The 20,399-nt window shown below is 41.6% G+C and overlaps 1 protein-coding gene across 8 annotated transcripts in view; it reads left to right on the forward strand.

Moving 5' to 3' along the window:
- tsnare1 (T-SNARE Domain Containing 1) overlaps positions 1–20,399 on the forward strand; it is a 716,417-nt gene that overhangs the window by 447,144 nt on the left and 248,874 nt on the right. For all 8 annotated transcript variants that reach the window (XM_048595867.1, XM_048595873.1, XM_048595875.1 and 5 more), the window contains one exon: positions 17,839–17,892. In XM_048595867.1, coding sequence (XP_048451824.1) covers positions 17,839–17,892 — 54 coding nt within the window. The remainder of the gene's footprint in view (positions 1–17,838; positions 17,893–20,399) is intronic.

Consider the following 20,399-nt stretch of genomic DNA (forward strand, 5'->3'; position numbering starts at 1 on the left):
TCTGGCAAGGCAGTGGAGAAGGGGTGGCAGCACAGGTGTCATAGGTGTGCTGGCTCAGGACTCACTACCTGTATCTTTTCTCCTTTTTTTATTCTTAAACTATTCAAAATAGCTTTGGATTGTGGGGGCTATTGAAGCTTTCTGTTGTATTTTGCCATATTATTCACTGTAAAATGCAAGTGACAATAAATAAATAATTCATTCATTCTTTCAAGTAAGTAAGTGGAAACATGAGCCCAGGCCTGAACATTCAAGAATTTATTTGGGAATATTACAGTTCAATAATTAACCCGCCCACATGGCCACTTTTGATCATACCTCACTCAGACACAAGGATTTGTGTTATTTCTGCCTATAGCCGAAAGATATGCAATCTAGTGTATTGCTACCAAAATTAAAAGCCAGTTGGATTATTTTATGGTCTTTAAGGGGTAAGAAACATCTGAGCATTGTCTTTATTATCTATAATTTTTCATGTGCACTCATGCTGTTAAAATAAATCATCAATAAAATCACAGGTGTTTGTTGCACAAAAGAAAAAGCAGGAATAGAAGCTCATTTCAGCACCGACTTTATTTTAGTCCAAGAAAATGGAAGAGAGGTTTTGTTTCGGTGTGTTATGTCAAAAATATCATGAGTAGGTGGTATAGTTACCATGTCAAAAAAAGTGCATTCTCTTGAAAACCGATTGATTTTGCCTAAAGTAACAATCAGACAAAATCTTACAATGTAACTAACAGATAATGATAATGATTAATCCTTTGGTGATTTTGAGAAGGCAGCATGGTAGCTCAGTAGTTAGTACTGCTGCCACACAGAGCCAGGGACCAGGTTCGATTCAACCCTCAGGTGACTGTGCAGCCTCCACACAGACATTCTCTCCGTGTCTGCGTGAGTTTCCTCTGGGTGCTGCAGTTTCTTCTCTCAGTCCAAGAAGGATAGGTGCATCAGCCATGCTAAATTGCTCATAGTTTCTGGGGATGCGCAAGTTAGGTGGATTAGCCATTGGAAATGCAGGGATAGGGTAGGGGGGTGTGGGTCTGGGTGGGATATTCTACAGAGGGTTGGTATGAGCTCAATGGGTCAAATAGCCTGCTTTCACACTGTAGGGATTCTATGAAATATTTAAGAACTTGTGACAAAAAGAGTTCAGCAATTTGATGACCTATTTTTGTGTTCATTTTATCTGTTAGATGGTTCAAATTCATCACAACAACCTCCTCAACTCTAAGGATTAACACTAACTCTTGGGGGAGGCTCTGAGAAAAGATTGTGAGGTGTGATTTCTTTTGGCACATTCTTACACTTGATTCTAAGTTTTGCTTCCCACTATGTGCCTAGTCATTCAGGGCTAATAAAGACCACCGGTGCAACAAGTCATAGAAATCCTATTCAAATTTATCTCATAGCCTACAATAGCCATGTCTGCCAGAAAAAAAAACTGTCACTCTCTTCAAATTTTTGACATCCTGTATTGCTCTGTCTTCTTCACTAAGCTAATCTATATGGCCATCATCCTCAACTTAAAGACCTAATATCTTAACTCTCTTTATACCTTTGTTTTCTATGTTTGGATCCCTTGTCCTAGACATTGTGTACATTTTGAATATTGCCATGAGATACAATGGCTCCCTTCCTGTTAATATGGGTCAAAGTCCTGGAATTCCATCCCTCATGTTATTGTGAGTCTACCTACAGCACATGGGTGCAGTGGTTCAAGAAGGCAGCTCATCACCACCTTCTCAAGGGCAGTCAGGAATGGGCAATAAATACTGGCCCAGTCAGTGATGTCCATGTCCCACAAGTGAATAAAAAATGTGAAATACCTTCTCTTACTGCCAAGGTGGCCATTTCAGCTGTTAACTTCATCGTCCTTCCTCATATTGCCTCCAACATCTCTATCACATGATGCCATGGATGAAGGTAGATCAGTACTTTATATAAACTAATTCTCATATCCTGGGAAGTTGCGCTCCATCCATCAATCCATGCACTCTCACATCTAGTTACCTTATTTATCATTGATGGTTTAAGAATTTTTCTCACAAAATTCTGTAAATCCTTTCCTTATAAGACTGTTCCAATTGAATTTGTGCTCTATCTGTACACTTCCTTTCTGCAACTTAATAACTTTTTATCTTTCTACTTTAAAGTGCATCTTCCAATTTTTCAGTCCAAACTTACAATCTGTTCAGATCACGCTCAAAACAGTTGCTGAATTCCTCCTCTTCTCTTTTGCCATAGCATTCCCTTACAATATTTGAATTTTTAGCATTAAGAAACTTGAGGAACTTTGTTTCATGCTCCAATAAACATTGAAGAAAAACATGGAAACAATCCCTGCGAAACCCTAGTGGCCTCACCTTCCCATAGTAACAGAACTCCTTAGCAACCATACTTCCCACTTTCTTACTCAATTGCTTTGATTACACTTAACACACCTCCTTCCTATTGGAAGCCTATTAGTTGAATCTTCAAAGATAGTTTCCTGTGTAACACTGTATCAAAGACTCTGTTGAAGCCCAGGTTTATTAGTGCAGTGGAGTTCACTACATCAGCTAACACTATTACATCCTGAAATATATTATGAAGTAAGCACAGTACAGAGAGTGGCCATTTATACTGCTATCTCACTGGCTCTCTGTAAGAATAAACTTGGTCAGCAGCTGACCTGGTTGCCAGAATATGGCCTATGGAATATAGCTGAACATACTGCATGTCAGGCCTTGTCCAGAACACAAGGAAAAGTAAGTGGATTGGAAATTTGCTGCAAAGTTACTTGTACAATTTACTCACCCCTTCCCTTCCATCCCAGAACAATGATAGAGATCCCCATATCTTCACCTTCCATCCCACTTAGTCTCTGCATTCGAAGGACCTTCCTCCACTATTTCTGCCACCTCCAGAAAGATACCACTACCAAACACTCTTTCCCTTCCCTCCACTGTCAGCATTCTGCAGAGACTGTTTGTTTCCTGACACCCTGGTTCACTCCTCGATCACACATTAGAGGTGGCACAGTGGCCTCACAGCGCCAGGAACCCGAGTTCAATTCCAGCCTCAGGCGACTGTCTGTGTGGAGTTTGCACATTCTCTCCGTGTCTGCGTGGGTTTCCTCTGGGTGCTCCGGTTTGCCCCCCACAGTCGAAGATGTGCAGGGTAGGTGGATTGGCCATGCTAAATTGCCGTAGTGTCCAGGGATGTTTAGGTTAGGTGGGTTAGACAAGGGGAAATGCAGGGGTATGGGAGTGAGTCAGGGTGGGATGCTCTTCGGAGGGGTAGTGTGGACTTGTTGGGCTGAATGGCCTGTTACTGTAGAGATTCTATGATTCTAAATGGTACAACACTTGCTCATTCACCACCTCCCTCCTCATTGTCTAAGGCCGCAAACACACCTCCCAGATGAAGCAGCATTTCACTCGTACGTCTTCCAGTCTAGCATACTGCATTCGCAGCTCACAATGTGGTCTCCTTTATATCGGCGACACCAAACACTGACTAGGTCACTGCTTTGCAGACCACTTCAACTCTATCCATCAGAATGAGCCTTACATTCCAGTTGCTTGGCATTTCAATGAACCATATTGTTAACATTTCTGTCCTCGGACTGCTGAATTTTTCCAGTGAAGCACAATGGAAGGGGAAGCACCTCATTTTCTACATGCACTTTATAGCCTCGAAGTCTCAATATTAAATTATATAACTTCAGAAACTGACCCACGTGACTAATCTTTTTATAGATACACCATGAAATGCCTCCTATTTGGATGCATCACAGCGTGGTTTGGCAACTGCCCTCCTAAGACCACAAGAAACTACAGAGAGTGATGAACACAGCCTCGTCCATCACACAAACCAACCTTCCATCCATTGACTCCATCTACACTTCCTGCTGCCTGGGGAAAGCGACCAGTATAATCAAAGACCCCTCCCACACCAGTTATACTCTCTTCCATCCTCTTCTGTTGGCCAGAAGATATAAAAGTTTGAATACATGAATGAATAGATTCAAGAACAGCTTCTTCCCCATTGTTATCAGACTTTTGAACGGACCTCTGAAATGTTAATTCTGAACTTTCTCACTGCACCTTGTCTGCAGCTGTAACACTGTATTCTGCACTCTATTCTGCTGCCCTGACACACTTTTTATGGTATGATCTGCCTGTAGAGCATGCAAAACAACACTTTACACTGTATCTTGGTACATGTGACAACAATAAATCAATCAATCAAACATGATGTCGGTTATATTTTCTCCCCCATTCCTCCCACAGCCTTGGCTTGCTTGTGTCTTGTTTACTTTGCATTCAGTAGAGAGAACTCCTTTTGCACATTAATTTTCATGTATTTTACACCCCCTTATCTCTTTCACCCCAATTAACAACTCCGTTGTCTTTTGCACTGGGCCTCTACACCATCTGACCCCTCCTCTGCCTCTGTCAAACATATAAAAGTCACCATTTTCGAAATTCTTTCAGTTCTGAAAAAGAGTCATCTTGGACTTGAATTTTCTCTCTCCACAGATGCTGCCAAACCTGCTGAGTTTTTCCAGCATTCTCTGTTCTTGTTTCAGATTCCCATTGTATCTCTTGCTCAAAACCTTAAACCTGTTTTGGCTCATCTTCAATCATGAGCTAAGGCAAAATGCTTCACATTGTCTACTTCATCAAAATCTGTTATAATCTTGTACACCTCTCTCACATCTCCCCAAACCTTATTTGCTTTAATGCAGCTTCTCCAATGAAACCTTGTAACTAAATTCCCTCATCCTTGTAACCATTCTGCTAAATTATCTCCACATCCTGTTTGAGGGTCTGCATATTCTCTTTAGTGTGCGGCCACCAGAACTGAAACCAGAACTGCACTCCAGTTGTGGTCGAACTAAAACTTTATTAACATTGTGTAATTTCCTTGCCATTAAACTTCATAACTCCATTTATAACTCTATTATAAGGAGAATCCATTACTAGCAACACATTCAGAAGAGGATATGAAGATAGCTATCTCTCCAATGTGCAGAAGAGACCCCAAGCCTCATGCTAACACAAACAACATAGACTGGAGAAGATAATAATCACAATTGGTGCAGTACCGATTCATGAGGGACAGAGCAGCAGGTACCTTCAAAAGAAGAAGATGCAAACAAAAAGCAGATTTACTTAGGTGAGAGGCACAGTTAAAGCCAGTAATGTTTTCCGGATCATTTGATTTCCTTTTGCAGTTCAAACACTCGAAGTGCCCTCAGAGTTCAGTGTTGGGATTTATGGACAAACAGCATCAGTTTTGCATGCCAACATAAAGTGGCTTGTTAGCACGTTCCTGTGTGCGGTTGAGCCAATTGTTGGTAAGGTCTCATAAAACAGGGGTCAAAGAGATTATAGCAGATTTCGAATGCAACCTGTAAGCATTCATTGCACTTTCAGCCTAAAACAGAACGATATAATTGAGTGAGCATGATTTTAAAAATGAGATTTCAGGGGCTGGGTAATCCATTGAATTTTATCTCACATACCTATGCAGTCGGAGTAATGGAGCATTGCAAGATGAGCTTATCCACAATGGACTCATTGTCAGAGTTCATACATTTGAATGCAGCCCCACATACTCGAAAGCTTGTGAAACTGGGGTCGGGGGGCGGGGGTTGGGGGGCAGAGATAGGGACAACAGTAAATCAGCCATTTTGAAATATTCATATTAAAGATCTAGGTAATAACACAGATGACGGGAGTGCTCAGCAGAGGAAGCAGAGTCTTCTCAATCTGGGGGAGACAGGACACTTGAATAGTTTTGAAGATCAAAAATTATATCAAAAGGGACAAACTAAAAGAAAGTATCTGACAGGCAGATGGAGGCCATTCAGCCTATCCTGGTTGAATTACTGAGTGCCTTTTCCCCATATTCCTTCGCACCATTACTACCTAGATAATTATCCAGTGCTCTCTTGAATGCCTCATTTGAACTTGACTCCACTACATTTTCAGGCAAGGATTCCATTCCTTAACAACTGTCCGTGTGAAAGAGCTCTTTCTCATAACACCCTTGTTTCCTTTGCATTGATTTCTTTAAATCAGTGCTTACTTGCTCTTATTTCTTTTCCATGTGGGATCAGTTTCTCCCTATCTGTTCTACCCAGCCCGCTCATGATTTTGAAAACCTCTATCAAACATCATCTCAGTCATCTTCTCTCCAATGAGAACAGCCCTGACTACTTCAATCTATCCTCGTCACTGAAGTCTTTCATTCCTGGCATCATTATCATAAATTGCTCCTGTATCCTCCCTAATACATTTGCATCTTTATTATAATGTGGTGCCACAAATGTACAGAATACTCCAGTTGAGGTCTAACAAGTGTCTTGTACAATGTTATCGTCAATTCCTTGCTCTTGCACACTCTATTCATAAAACCACAAATAGTGCCCTGCACCTACGGCAGGCCAGCTCTATTGCCAGAGCTTACTGCCCGGGCTGTAGCTCTGACCTCGTGATGGGAAAGTGAGATGAAGTTGTGTGATTTGACGCAAATTGCATTGGTACTAATTCTTTGTGGGTTGAACAGTGAGATATCCCACAAAGGTCCTGATTGGCTGTTACCGGAGGATGGTCACCATTCCTCAATGGTACAATACCTGCTCCAGCACCTGACATGGTTCTATGACCATGTCCTGGGACATTCTCAGCCTATGGTGACAGCCTGTGTCTCACACATCTGGAGGACATGGCATTGAGGATGATAGACTCCAGGCCTTCTGCGCATCCTAAGAGGATCTTTAGCTGCAACTGCGTCATGTGGTTTCTGTTTGTAGGTTGCTGCTGGTCCTGGCTTGCTGGCATATCTGTTCCTCTTCCATTTCTACAAAGTTTTGTCACATCACAGCAACAGCGACAAGAACCCCTGCTGTGGCCAGATCCATCAGTCACACTAACAATGAACCTGTGTGCGAAAAATAAACAGAACAGGTCCTTGGTGATGTGAGTAGTCAGCATTCACATCGCTCACAGATGATGGCTAAGCATACTCTTCTGCACATGGAGCACTCCCACAAGGAGGGCCATAGAATAATCCTCCATAGGACTTCATTCTGATGAATGCTGCACCAGTCATGTTGGAAAGGTTGCTGTACGAGAACTGATACCTTGTACTCACAGCCTCTTAACTGTAAAAAAAAATAAATCATTGCACAATCATGACTGATGTTGGCAAATACTTACAGTTCAAGATGAGAAGGAATCTGTTCCACGTCCCTGGTGCATCTTATGAGTTTGTGTGTTATCGTTGTGCTTTGTGGCCACAGGTTCTACTTTTAAATTTGCCTGTGATTTTCCTCTGCAACGCAGAGCTGGCTATCTTCACTGACCAATGATGTGGTCAAGAATGATTGTGACTGGCATTTGTACCCCACACGGTTGGACACTGCATGCATTTCATTGCAGATTGCTATGAATAGAGATAACCTTAGCCTATGCACTGTGTAAGTGCCTGAAGAATACCCTTACCCTTTGAACAACCACAGTTTTCTCAAAAATTGAACCTGCCAGATGAAAGAGAAAGAAACTCTGTGAACTCTGTCCAGTCTGTGTGTGGTTACAGCCATTTACCACTTATTGTGCTCATTCAAGAGTTAATTGAAGGCAAAACAGGCTGTCTTTGTCACAGCAAGTCTCGGACTCAGCCTGGTAATCGAGGGTCCCCATCCTGAACCTCAATGTCTCTCTCTTAGCACTCCTTGGCCAGCCCATGTGTACTGATCCTCCACACCTACATCTGTAGCTCTTATCATTACCTGTCCACAGTCTAGTCTTGCCTCACATTAAGCTGTCATATTCTTTAGGGCCCACACTGGTAGAGACTGCTGATAACCCCCTTCCTACCATGGAAGCACTATTGCCATTCCCCCAATACACCTTCCCCACCTTTACATGTTGAACCTCCATTCATCACCATCCCTCTCCCTTCTGCATCCTAAATTGCTGCTTCCAATCCCCGACACTGAGTTCCCCAACTGCCCTAACACAGTAATATTCCTTGATAAAAACCTTTGACCTTCATTCTACTAGCTTCTAAGACGGGCCATGGCCTACACCCCCAATTGATTTGCATGGACAGCCCCGACTCACGACTGACCAAACCTCTGAGCAGCTCCCTGGCATCCCATGATTGCTTTCAGCAGACCCACAGGACTGACCATGGCCACTCCCCAGACTGTAGTGAGATGGACACCCTGAGTATGTCCAGCCTAAGTGGGTGATTGGTTACGTCCAAGCCCGTGGACTGAGGTTAAATGATACCCCTGACTTATTGTACCAGGTACCATGACTGATGGAAGTACTTGTGAATAAGGCCGAAGAGTTTTTACTCTCCAATAATCTCTATTTTTTGGTTAACTGTGCAAGAGTAAGATAACCAAAGCTACAGCAATTAAAGTATCTTAAAAGTACAAGTTAAGGAATGTTTTGGCAGCTTGGTCAAGCATCCTTTGGCTTGTGGAGAGTCATGGGCAGTTCCTGTGACCTGGATAAGCACATGTGCAGGAATTATCACCTGATGTATAAGCTTGAGCTCTGAGTTTCAGAACACAAGCCATACCTGGTGGCACTGAGCTGCATCCACAAGGCAGAGAACCTGTCTTGGCCAAGCCCCCTTAGACAGTGAGACATGCCCATGTGACTGAAGCACATGTTGTGTGTTTGCTGTATTGGTTGGTGACACATGCTACAGATGTGGGATTGACATAGCACGGCAGCATATCCAACCCCCGGCAATAATATTTAGGTCTGCACTAAGTAACATGGCAAGACAGAAGTACTGTGAGCCTTTAAGGTCTGGCTGAGGGGTCAAAGAGAGAAAAGGCAATACAAGACAGAGATTCAGTTCGCTTTGAACTAGGTACGAATTCTGCAAGAAGTAAGGGAGTGATCAGCTCAGAGATGTAGCCTGGTCCCTTCTGTGAGCTGGGTGCCTGTCCCTCCATGGAGAGTCCTTGCTGCCGTACTCCAATAAAAATGTACCAGTACACTGCAAAGTGCACCACTAAAGTGCCAGATGGTGCTGTATGTGAATGTGGAGATGCACCATCAGTGTGCATTGATGCTGGTTCGTGTCAGATGCCAATATCTGTGGATGGGGGAGGTACATGTGGTTGCTGCCTACAGTATATGTCCCAAGATGTTGGTGTCTCATGTTCAAGATGAAGGTCTGGAGGAGCAAGTGGCGAGCTAGGGTCACGAGGTCCCTGTTCTGACCTTCATGTTGGGAATTGTCTAGCTTCTGTCCTTTGGATGAGAGAATGAGAAGCTACACATTAATAAGTTTAGATTTGGTGATAATGAGATGTTAATGCTAATTGGTGAGAATCTTGTCTCACGAGTCAGCACTTGGCTGGAAATAGGATTTTTTGCTTTTGATGTTGATATGCTCTCTGTAGACATCTCGCGTGTTTTGCCAACTTTCTCTGCCTGGTCCTTTTCAGGGCCTTCAGGAGATGGGAATATTCCACTGATAAAAACCGAGTTTAAACTAGATACTAGTACTGAGGTTGCAATCTTGCAGACTATTTGCAATGGTTCAAATCAGTAGCTGGCCAGCCATTAAGAATTAATCAACAATGTCCAAGGGACTGGAAATTTCAAGGGTGAGAGCTGAGTGATATTCTCTACGTCTTTAAGAATCAAGGCACTTTTTTTTTCAGCAGAAATGCAGGTGGTCACTTAGTTCTCCTGTAAAGAGTCAACCGTGTCCTGAAGGAAGACAAATTCTGTCAAGAATTCCCACAACTCTTTCAGAGTCAAGCTGAACTCTAGAAAGAATATCACATCACATTGGTGCAAGATGCTAAACCAGTATGTCAATATACTCACATGAAGGTACCTCAACCATTTCTGGAGAAAGTTAGAGCTTGGTAAAATGACCCACAGAGGAGTAATATCACTTGCATTGAACCATAGATGGTCAGTGTTTGTGACAATTGGCGAGTTCAAGGTGTATATACTCCTGATAGAATGAAATAAAACAGCCCAGAGAGGTGTCCATCCAATGTCATCAGTGAATGATCGTCTGGCAGAATTCACCAACAGTATGCTTTCTGTTAAGTTTGATACCAGTGGTATTTTCTTTGGCACACATCTCTAGATTACGTGTCAAGATTGTTAATGGTGTTTTTATCACTTCTTTTGGACGACTCTGCTTTAACCACTTTTTAGCATATAATCAGCTTCAGATATGTTTTAATGCACAGTGTCATGTTTTAGAAGGGTAAACAGGAGCATGATCACTGAGTTTGTGAAGTTCTGAGAGCATTTCAGAATGCAGATTTCACATTGAATGAGAAATGCAGCTTTTCAGGTGTGAGGATTATATTCTTGGGATGTATCATTCAACAGAGCAGGATAGTGATAAATACTCAAACTGAAAACCAGAAATGATTTTCAGCAGCTAAAGAGTACTAATGATGTCCAGAGGCTTCTGCAAATCAGTAACAAGGTAGGTAAATTCATTCCATAATTTGCTACAATCAGTGAATGTTTTAAGGGATCATTTAAGAGAAGGCAATTTAAAGACTATATCTTTTCATTTTTGATTGTGGACTGAATTGGGACTGTTTGCTATCAAAGGAATGAAGAAAGAATTGTAGTGAAACTCATTGTGAGTCATGTTTACACTGTTACATATAAAGCAGTGGGGAACGGTGTTGGAGGAGATGACGTGGTTCTAGGCTTTGTGTACAAAGTAAAATTTATCCCACAACATGTTGCTGATTGTTTGAGGAATTTGTGACCCATTGTGGATACCAAAGGTCATCAGGGTGATGAAAGCTGTGATAATTGACTTTTAGGCAGCTGAACAGCTTGTGGGCATGAATGAGACAGTGAGAAGTTCTCGAACCTCTGGAATGGAAGATGGTCTCTCTCTCTCATTCTCTCTCTGTCTCTCCAATAAAATACCAAACGCTAAAGAAAACAAGTTGTTTTCTTACACTGGCTGGTGTAAACTGTTGCTGTTAACCAATAAATCATACACATTATAATTTGTGAGCCAGTTTCTCTGTGCATTTAGTGAAGAAATGAAACAATCTCAAGGCAAACATTAGTCCTCTGAGTTTTTGGACTTGGGAAATGAAAGAAACCCCTCCATTGAATCCTGAGGACAGGTGCTGTTGAGCTGTTTCCCCCTGTATTCTTTCTCCTTCCACCCATAATACCAATGTTTTTGGGGACAGGTAATGTGAGAAAGTGGAGAGGCTGCAAAAGGACTTGGACGAGCTAGGAGAATGGGCAAAGAGGTGGCAGATGCAATACCATGAGGGAACAATGTAAAGTTATGCACTTTGTTAGGAAGAATACACGTGAAGACTATTTTATTAAAAAGGAGAATGATTTTGGAAATCTGAAGCAAAAAGGGACTCGGGAGTCGAAGTTTAGGATTCTCTTAAGGTTAACGAGCAGGTTCAGTTGGCAGTAAGGAAGGCAAATGCAATGTTAGCATTCATTTCAAGAGACCGAGAATTCAAGAGCCAGGGATGTACTGGTGAGGCTGTATAAGACTCTGGTCAGGCTGCATTTGGAATATTGAGAGTGGTTTTGGGTCCCGTATCTAAGGAAGGATGTTCTAGTATTGGAGGGAGTTCAGAAGAGGTTTATAAGGATGGTCCAGGGGTTGAAGAGATGAGGAGTGGTCGAAGACTTTGGGTATGGAGTTGGAATTTAGAATAATGGAGATCTCATTGAAACTTTCAGAATACTGGCAGATCTGGATAGATTGGACATGGAGAAGACATTTTAGAACAGAGATGAGGGGGAATTACTTGAGCCAGAGGGTGGTGAATCTGTGAAGCCCATTGCTTCACACGCTATGGAGGCCAGGCCATTAAAGGCAGAAATAGATAGGTTCCTGATTTGTAAGGGGATCAAAGGTTAAAGGGAGAAGGCAGAATAGGGAGAACTATATCAACAATGATCGAATGGAGGAGAAGACTTAATAGGCCAAATGGCCTAAATTTACTCTTATCTCTTCTAATCTCATGTTATTTTTGTGTGTTTATGTGTGCGCAGGGGTGTGTTAGAAGTAGGTTAGATATTTAACTATAGGAATTAAATGCCTACAGTTCATAGTTGTTTACCTGTGGTTATATATTAATCATATATAGTGATTCTTGTGAACTACAGAAACCTGAGTCAGCATTTTCTGTTAACTTGCATCCATCAGACAGGTAAATTTGCAGATTTTGACAATTCATTTTTACATTTGTGATGACAGTGGAGATAGCAGGGCTTGATTTTTCAGCCTGCTACATCAATGAGGAGTAATCAGTCACGAGTAGATTTGGAGTATTGAGCATTCCGTACAATTTCAGAAGATAAAGGTGAAATTGTTTCTTTAGATGTATTGGTAAATTGTCACTCAGTAATGGTCACAGATACATCCTCGGGAGACTTAAGAGTGATACTCACTTAGATCCAGAGCCATAATCCAAGAGAGTCAGCCGACTTCATAAAAATCACCATAGGGTGGAAGCAGACCGTTTGGCTCATTGAGTCCACACTGACCCTCTGAAGAGCGTCCTACCCAGACCCACACAACCCCCACACCCTATCCCTGTAACCTTACATTTGCCATGACTCATCCATGCAGCCTGCACATCCCTGAACACTATGGGCAATTTAGCATGGCGAATCCAGCTAACCTGCACATCTTTGGACTGTGGGAGGAAACTGGAGCACCCAGAGGAAACCCACGCAGACGCGGGGAGAATGTGCAAACTCCATACAGACTCCATACATGCTTTCTGATTGTACAGTATATGGATCAAGCTGAAGAAAAGTGATTTTATCATTATTTTAGATGCGGAGACGTTTAGGCCGATCATAAAAATTCTTCACCAGCCTCTGAAATAAGAGAAGCTGAAAAAGCCTTTACGTAGAATGTACTCGGATCAGTAAAGAGGTTCAGACTAGCTCTAACTGAATTGTCATGAACAAAGGAAGCATTTGACTACAGTAAATGATTTTCTAGTCTTTACTCAGAGGTTAGAAATTGAGAAGTCTGTGAGAGATGAAATTTTTTTATAGAATCCATGGAGGTCACTGGGGAACAACTGAGTGTAGAGCTCATATTCAGCAATCTGTATGGTAACCATGAATTTACAGATAAATTGAAGGCTTCATATGTCTTTATGAATTTAGGATCTTTGAGTTATAAAGCATGATTACTTAAAATATATAAGTTCTTAATTTATAACTGTATAATCCTCTTGTGCTTGATCTAATAAGGTACAGTTAACCACTATTTATGAATCAAATGTAATTGAATAAGCAAGATGTCATAAATATAGAACAAAGTGCCCTGTTATGGTGCAGTGGTACTGTCCCTACCCCTGGACTGAGAGACCCAGGTTCAAGTCCCACCTGCTCCAGAGGTGTGTAGTAGCATCTCTGAACAGATTGATTAGAAAAATAGGGTAAATACTGAATAAACGAGCAGAGAAGGCAAGATAAATTTTCTTATCTTCAAAATCCAGAATGTTTAAATGTTGTCATCATAGGTGATGCTGCTGTTCTTTTGTCTCTGAAATGATTTTGTGCTGAAAGTCACTCAGAGCAGTTATGTCGTAGAAGCTGTGGTAAAATTGTGCCACAAACATCTGAGTCTCCACCTCTTATTTCTAATTTTGGAGCTGTCATACTGCTTACTGGGAAATTGTGTGAATTACCAACTTGCATTGGCTTAAGATGGGGATCACCCGGTACAGCTAGAATCACACTGGCTCAAAAAGTGTCCATGTCTTATTCCCCTATCCCTACAAATTAACATTTCATTTTGTGAACAAATGAAATATCTACATGTAGCGTTGCATCCTCTTATGAGTAATGTTAACCATCATAAAACCATTCGCATCAACATTCCCAGGAATACCAAAGCAACTAAAAACAAATCATTTCAGCAGAATATTAGAATTTCCTTTTCTAAAAAAAAAGTCAGTTTTGTCCTGCAGTTGCTGTTAATTGACTAAATTAGTTATCAAACTAAAATCTTCTCAAAAAATTTGATTCTAGTTTAATAATAGATGTCACACTCCGTTCAGGCTGCTAGAATGATTTTTTTGAACTTATCTATTTAAGGTTAACAAACAAATCATGAATTGCACCCATTGTCACTGAAACAGATACTAAAGAGTTGCTTAATCTTCAGCAACTTCAGGTCATTTACTTCAAGATCACCCTTGCAAGCACCTTCCCTGTTAAATGTCTTGCTCGTGGAACTTTAAAATGTTTAACAAGGCAGCATCATAAAACATACTTTAATCCAACATTGGACCCTTAGGATTTTGATAATGGTATTAATTTTATGTCCTGCAATCCTTGTATAATCAGTAGTTAGGCACCAATGAAACCCTTATTATTCCTGTGGTCACCCAGACCTGTCATGGCAAAGATTGAGATTAAACCTTGTCAACTTTTAGGTAGACTACACGTCCTGTCGGCTTTTATTCCAGATGGCTGCACATTAGCAGAATTCTCTCAGCAATAACAAGACTGTGATCAATCACCGAATACATTTTTATCTGTACAGTTAATAGTCCACCATTCTAGATTGTGAAAGAGATTCATAGCAGAGTCCGGAAGTAGTCAGGTCAGTAGTTCTCCTCTTCATCTCGCCAATACATAAGCAATATAGCACTGAAAACCTTGAAGATGTTAATAACTAAAAATAGTTTGGGATTTAGTTTTGTGGATTGCAGAATAACACCCTAGAGTAACAGATATTCACAGGTAGATTTACTTATAGGCAGAATGGTAACAACATAAATTCCAAAGCTACAGCAACACCTCAATGAAATATTGCATCTCAAGACTAGAAGAGTGTAAGGACAATCAAGAATGACCAAAAGAAAAAGCAGAAGAACTGGTACAGTTCGCGGCATTTAGCAAAGATTTTAGCCATTTTGGTACCAGGTTAGCAGGTATGGGTCAGAGATAGGACACCATAGGGCACGATACTCAAACAAGCACAGCAACCAAAATCAGGGGACAATTTCAGGAGGAACAGAAAGTACCTGTTGTATTATTACTGGAGAATGAACAAGTATGACCACCAAAACCTTTGGAGTAATGAGAAAGTCAAATATTAATTATGTCTCAGAATGATAGTAACATTGTAGATCATCTCCCTCGATTCATGGTGATGAGTGGAAGAAGATTAGCGTGAGCAGTAAGAGCAGGGCAGACATTCAAACTGTGAAGTCTGGACTTTAGGGGAAGGGCAGATGGTGAGAATGTAATGAATTTAAATATGTAAAATTTGAGAGACTTGGGGCTGAGAGGGAGAAATATGATGAGAATGGATGACGATGTGTATCATGCAAAAGTCACTTCAGTTATATAAGATGCTGTGAAGGAAGGATGAAATTGTGTGTACTAGTGATATATACGTAAATACAGAGAACAATATTGACAATGTTGCAAATAAAATAGTTTGCAGAAATCTACCAGAGTCACACTGCAGTTACTTGTAGACAAACGGAAAGCTTTACAGGGCACAAACTATCAGAAGAGAGACATCTCTTCAATGTGCAAAATAGAAAGAAACAACCTCCATAGCACCTGAAAATCTCTGTTGAGTTCTTTTTCCCATGCTATGTCGTGACACTTCACTATGTTTCAGATAAGCCCTGTTACTTTACAAATTATTACATCTTCAAGTTCAAAGAAAAACTGTAGTCTTGTATTTTCTCAGAGATAGCAAGAACTACAGATGCTAGAGTCAGAGATAACACAGTATGGAGCTGGAGGAACACAGCAGGCCAGGCAGCATCAGAGGAGCAGAAATGAAGAAGGGTCCTGACCCAAAACATCAACTTTCTGTTCCTCTGATGCATCTTGTATTTTTTTTTCTTTCTTTTGTGTTGTCTTCCCGAATAAAAACATTCATAGGCTGACTGTGTCCAACAGTTCTCTTCCAATACCTTCCAATGTGACTGATTTGTCATCTCCCTTTGTGTGTCTTTCTAGGACTTCTTGCCATTGTTTCATGTGCTTTCTGGGTAATTTCAATATTTTACTTCTTCCTTTTGCCCTTTAAATGGTAATTGTGTGAGAGAATGGCACAAGGACATAATTCAAGGGCCTCTCAAGGCTTGACTGTTCCATTTGTTAACTGTGTTCCTTGTATTTAAGTAAACCTTTCATACATTTTCACTATTTGCTGTGGTTCTGATCTCTAATGGTTCTGAAAACTCCCACTCAATTTCTATATTTTTTAACCCCCTTGTATTAACATCCCTGTTTTTAAGTACACTTCAATGTTAATGCAAACCATTTTATCCGCTTTCTGTTCCCCTTGCTCTTTTCCCTACATTCTCTAATGCACATATACCTCAATGGAATACATAGTCTCCAATTGTGCCTTTGTATGTATCTCATGTGACCGGGTTATGTAATACACATTTTTTGGTTTCTTCCTCAGAATCTTGAAATTACCTTTCTGCAACCAAAAGGGCCTTTTCTGTCTTTTTAAAAATCATATAAATTGTAATTTAAACTCCAGCATACTGTGTTAATTGTTGTTTCACCATTTTGTAATTGAGACCATTCTACCAGCCCTTGGCATTTCATAAGTATGAGATTGTTCCAGACGTATTATAGTTCCCACGGCTGAGAGTCTTGTAACAGCCCATAATTAATAGTGATTCACTTTCTAATTCCCTGCACAGGTTCCCAATTAATGCAGGCAAATTGAAATTCTTCTCATGATCATATTAGCTTCCTCACATGTCTCTCTGATTAAATGGTAAATTGCCTAAAACAAAATCCTGTAACACTGTATTTTAATAATTTCCAGAAACTCATTCAGTATTCGCTTGGTTGCACTTTTTTCTAACTTTTTTGAATATTCTTTCATGGGAGCATTGCAAGGATTCTAAGGATGTGGTTGTCACAAGGAAAGTATTTGGTTTCATCCCTAACTGTCCTTGAGACCAGTTAAAAGTCAACAACATTGCTGTGGGTCTGGAGTCACATATAGGCCAGATGGGATAAAGAGGACAGATTTCCTTCACTAAAGCGCATTGTTATCCAGATGGATTTTTACAACAATCTATGATAGTTTCATGATGGGCTTATATTTCCAGATTTAATATATTGCATTAAATTCCACCAACTGCCATGGTGAAATTTTAACTATGTCCCCAGAACTTTAGTGTGTACTGTTGGAGGATGAGTCCAGTAACATTACCACTACGAGACCATTTCCCCCACACTTCCCCAGATTTTACAGAAACTAGAAATAGGAGTAAGCCATTTAGCCCTTCAGGCCTGCTCAATATGATCATGGTTGATCCTGTATCTCAATCCCATGTTCCCTCTTTGTCCTCATGCCCCTTTCAAATCGACGACCTCTGCCACCTTGGAGGACAAGAACAGCAGAATCATGGGAACACCACCAGCTTCAAATTCCCACCCAAGCCGCAAACATCCTGAGTTGGAACTGTATCAGTGTCCTTTTGTCACTGGGTCAGCTCCTGAAACTTCTTCCCTAACAGCACTACGGTTTGCATGGACTGAAAAAGTTCAAGAAGATGACTCCCCATCAATTTCACAAGTTGGATAAAAAATTCTGGCTTGGCCAGTGACCTCACCATGCAAAGAATAAACAAAGCAAATGAGCTGGTCTTTGAAATTGAGACATTTTATTGTCAATATTGTACAATTGATTGGAACATCGCTATTTGACATCTGCATTTTAAAGAGTTATTTGTTCTTCAAGTTCTATATTTATTTTTAAATGCTTTGATGTGAAGATGAAGGCACACAGAATCTCTGAGTTATTATTTTTCTTCTTCTGCAGAAAGTTGCTGAGAAGTCCAGAGCATTGCTTCCTGCAGCACAGAAAGACAGACAGGTATGTGAATGTGTTTGCTTTGCAGTTCTGCACATAGCAAATCCAAATCGTGGGTGCTGCTACACAAATGGGATCATTTCTATTCACACCATAAGCCCCATTCTTAAAACAGTGACAATGTTCATTTTCTCCTGTTCCTTACTGCAAGTCACCCCATTAGCAGCAGAGGTAATCCTGGAGACTAGCAGTTTCCAGGAATCTGAAATATAAAGCCAATTACAGTGAGCTATTTCTGAAACTCATTTCTAATGGCTTGCAACTTTTAAGCTGACTGTGGTTAACTACCCAATCACAACAAATTTATGTTTCTGGGGTCCCATGTAAAATCTATACTTAAACTGTGCATTTTGCAGGCCGATTGCATTTATCTTGAGGCCGGTTGTATTTTTTTTTAACGCTATCATTTGTTCTTGTATCTTATTTGTAATTGTGACTGCACTCATTGGCATGGCAAGACAAGGCAGGGTTGCTATGAGAATGCAGGTAGGCGCTAATGGCTGAGCACTGATAGACAAAGTGAGCATTGCTGAGATGTAGGGGAATAGGTCTAACGCAGTCAGGGAAATGTATCAGCACTAGTAAAGTGTCTTGGCACATCCAATAGAGTACGGCAGAGAGACTTCACTGACTACAAAAAAAAGAGGCAGTATAGTGGCTCACTGGTTAGCACTGCTGCCTCACAGCGTCAGGGTGACTGTCTGTGTGGAGTTTGCATGTTCTCCACGTGTTTTCACGGGCTTCTGCCAGGTGCTTCGGTTTCCTCCCACAGTCCAAAGATGTGCAATTTAGATGGATTGGCCATGCTAAATTCCCTTTAGCGTTCAGGAATATAGGTTAGCTGCATTAGCCATAGGAAATGGAGGGTTACCTGGATAGGATAGGGAGATGGGTCTGGGTGGGATGCTGTTCGGAGAGTTGGTGTGGGCCCATTGGACCGAATGGCCTGTTTCCACATTATAGGGATTTTCATATCTTTCACAAAGGTTTTGGTCATGTCAGTCAAAAGCACAGGATACACTCAGTCTGTTGGGTCTGTCCACAGAAACTAAGGGGAAGAGGTGGGCAGGTGTCTCCTTTGACATGGGACTGAGTCTCAACAAATTAGTCTTCAGGCTCTGAGCAAAGGAGCAGTGCAGTTGAGAGGAGCTACAGGATTTGAAAGGGGATGATTCAATAGAAAAGCACAACTCCGAAGGATGTAGCTCAGGAGCGGGCTCATCCATGGTTAGAAGCACCCTCCCTTTAAGGAGAGGGAATGGTGTAGTGAATGGCATAACCAGGCATATTCACCACAAAGACATCATCAAGTCCCAATGTCACGTGTATGCATTATCTCCCCACTTCTAGATGGTGCATGTGAAATCTCAACATAGCTTCCATCCATGGAGCATCATCTGTGGCAATGAAGAGCTGCCAGATGGTGTGAAAATGCAATTAGCGCCGACATAGACAGACTCTCAAACACATGAAAGTTAACATCAGAATCATTTGTGCAGTGTGACATACAATGCTTTTTCACTAATGCCGCCAAGGTACCCTATATACATTTTCTTCTTTCTCTCCCTCCCGTGGCACTTCAGTGTACTCCCTGGCACCACAGCTGGGGCACAGGGAGTCTGCTCAGCTGTTGAGTCCATTGGCCCTGGAGGTTTTTGGCCAGGTCACGTGTGCCTGGATGGGTTGGAGATGCAGAAGGTTTCCTTGCTGGAGACAAGTTGACCCTCCTCGGCTAGAACTACCAAGGATTGGCAGGGGTGGGGAGCAGGGGCAGGGCCTGCCTTCTTCATAGCGTTTTGAGTGGGAAGTGCCGAGGGGTCTGTGTATGGTTCTGCCTCCAGCTGGCTGCCTCCTGGAGCCGTCTTGTGCCCTTGTGAGAGAGGGGCACCATGACTGGTGCCAGATTTCTTTACCTACCTGTCATGTACCTGTGGTCCTGTGGATCAATGGGTGGAGCTATAGAGTGTGGTGTGTGCCTATCTCCAATGGCCTCTGAGGTTGCAAGATCTCAGTGTCCAAGGTATACACTAACTAAGCCATGGAGAGGCAGCAAAGTGATTTACTGCACAGCTGCAGGGGCAATGTATCTCATAACAACAGAAGAAATCCGAGCAGGAGAGGGAAATTCAGCCCCTGGAGCCTCCTTACCATCATTGCTGAACATATCTCAGCCTTAAGTCTACTTATAACCTATTTATTACTCAGTAAAAAGTCTGTCTGTCTCCTCCTTACATTTATGCAGTGTCCTGGCATCCACCACGCTCTGAGGTAGTGAATTCCACAGATTCAGGGCCCTCTATATTTGGTGGATAACAGCCGTGTGACCAGTTGTTGTGGAACCAGGGCATAGTAAGATTTGGTGGAAATAGAACATTAAGAGACATCTTCTTTGGGGCCCTGTAGGTGATTAATGAAGTGAGTCTGGTAAAATTGGGTGAGACATCCTACTCTCCAAAAAAAAAATCTCAGCTTGTACTTGGCCAAACCAAAGGAAGATTCTGTCTTTTATA

This window comes from Rhincodon typus, chromosome 4 (genome assembly GCF_021869965.1).
Source record: "Rhincodon typus isolate 14 chromosome 4, sRhiTyp1.1, whole genome shotgun sequence".
NCBI lineage: Eukaryota > Metazoa > Chordata > Chondrichthyes > Orectolobiformes > Rhincodontidae > Rhincodon > Rhincodon typus.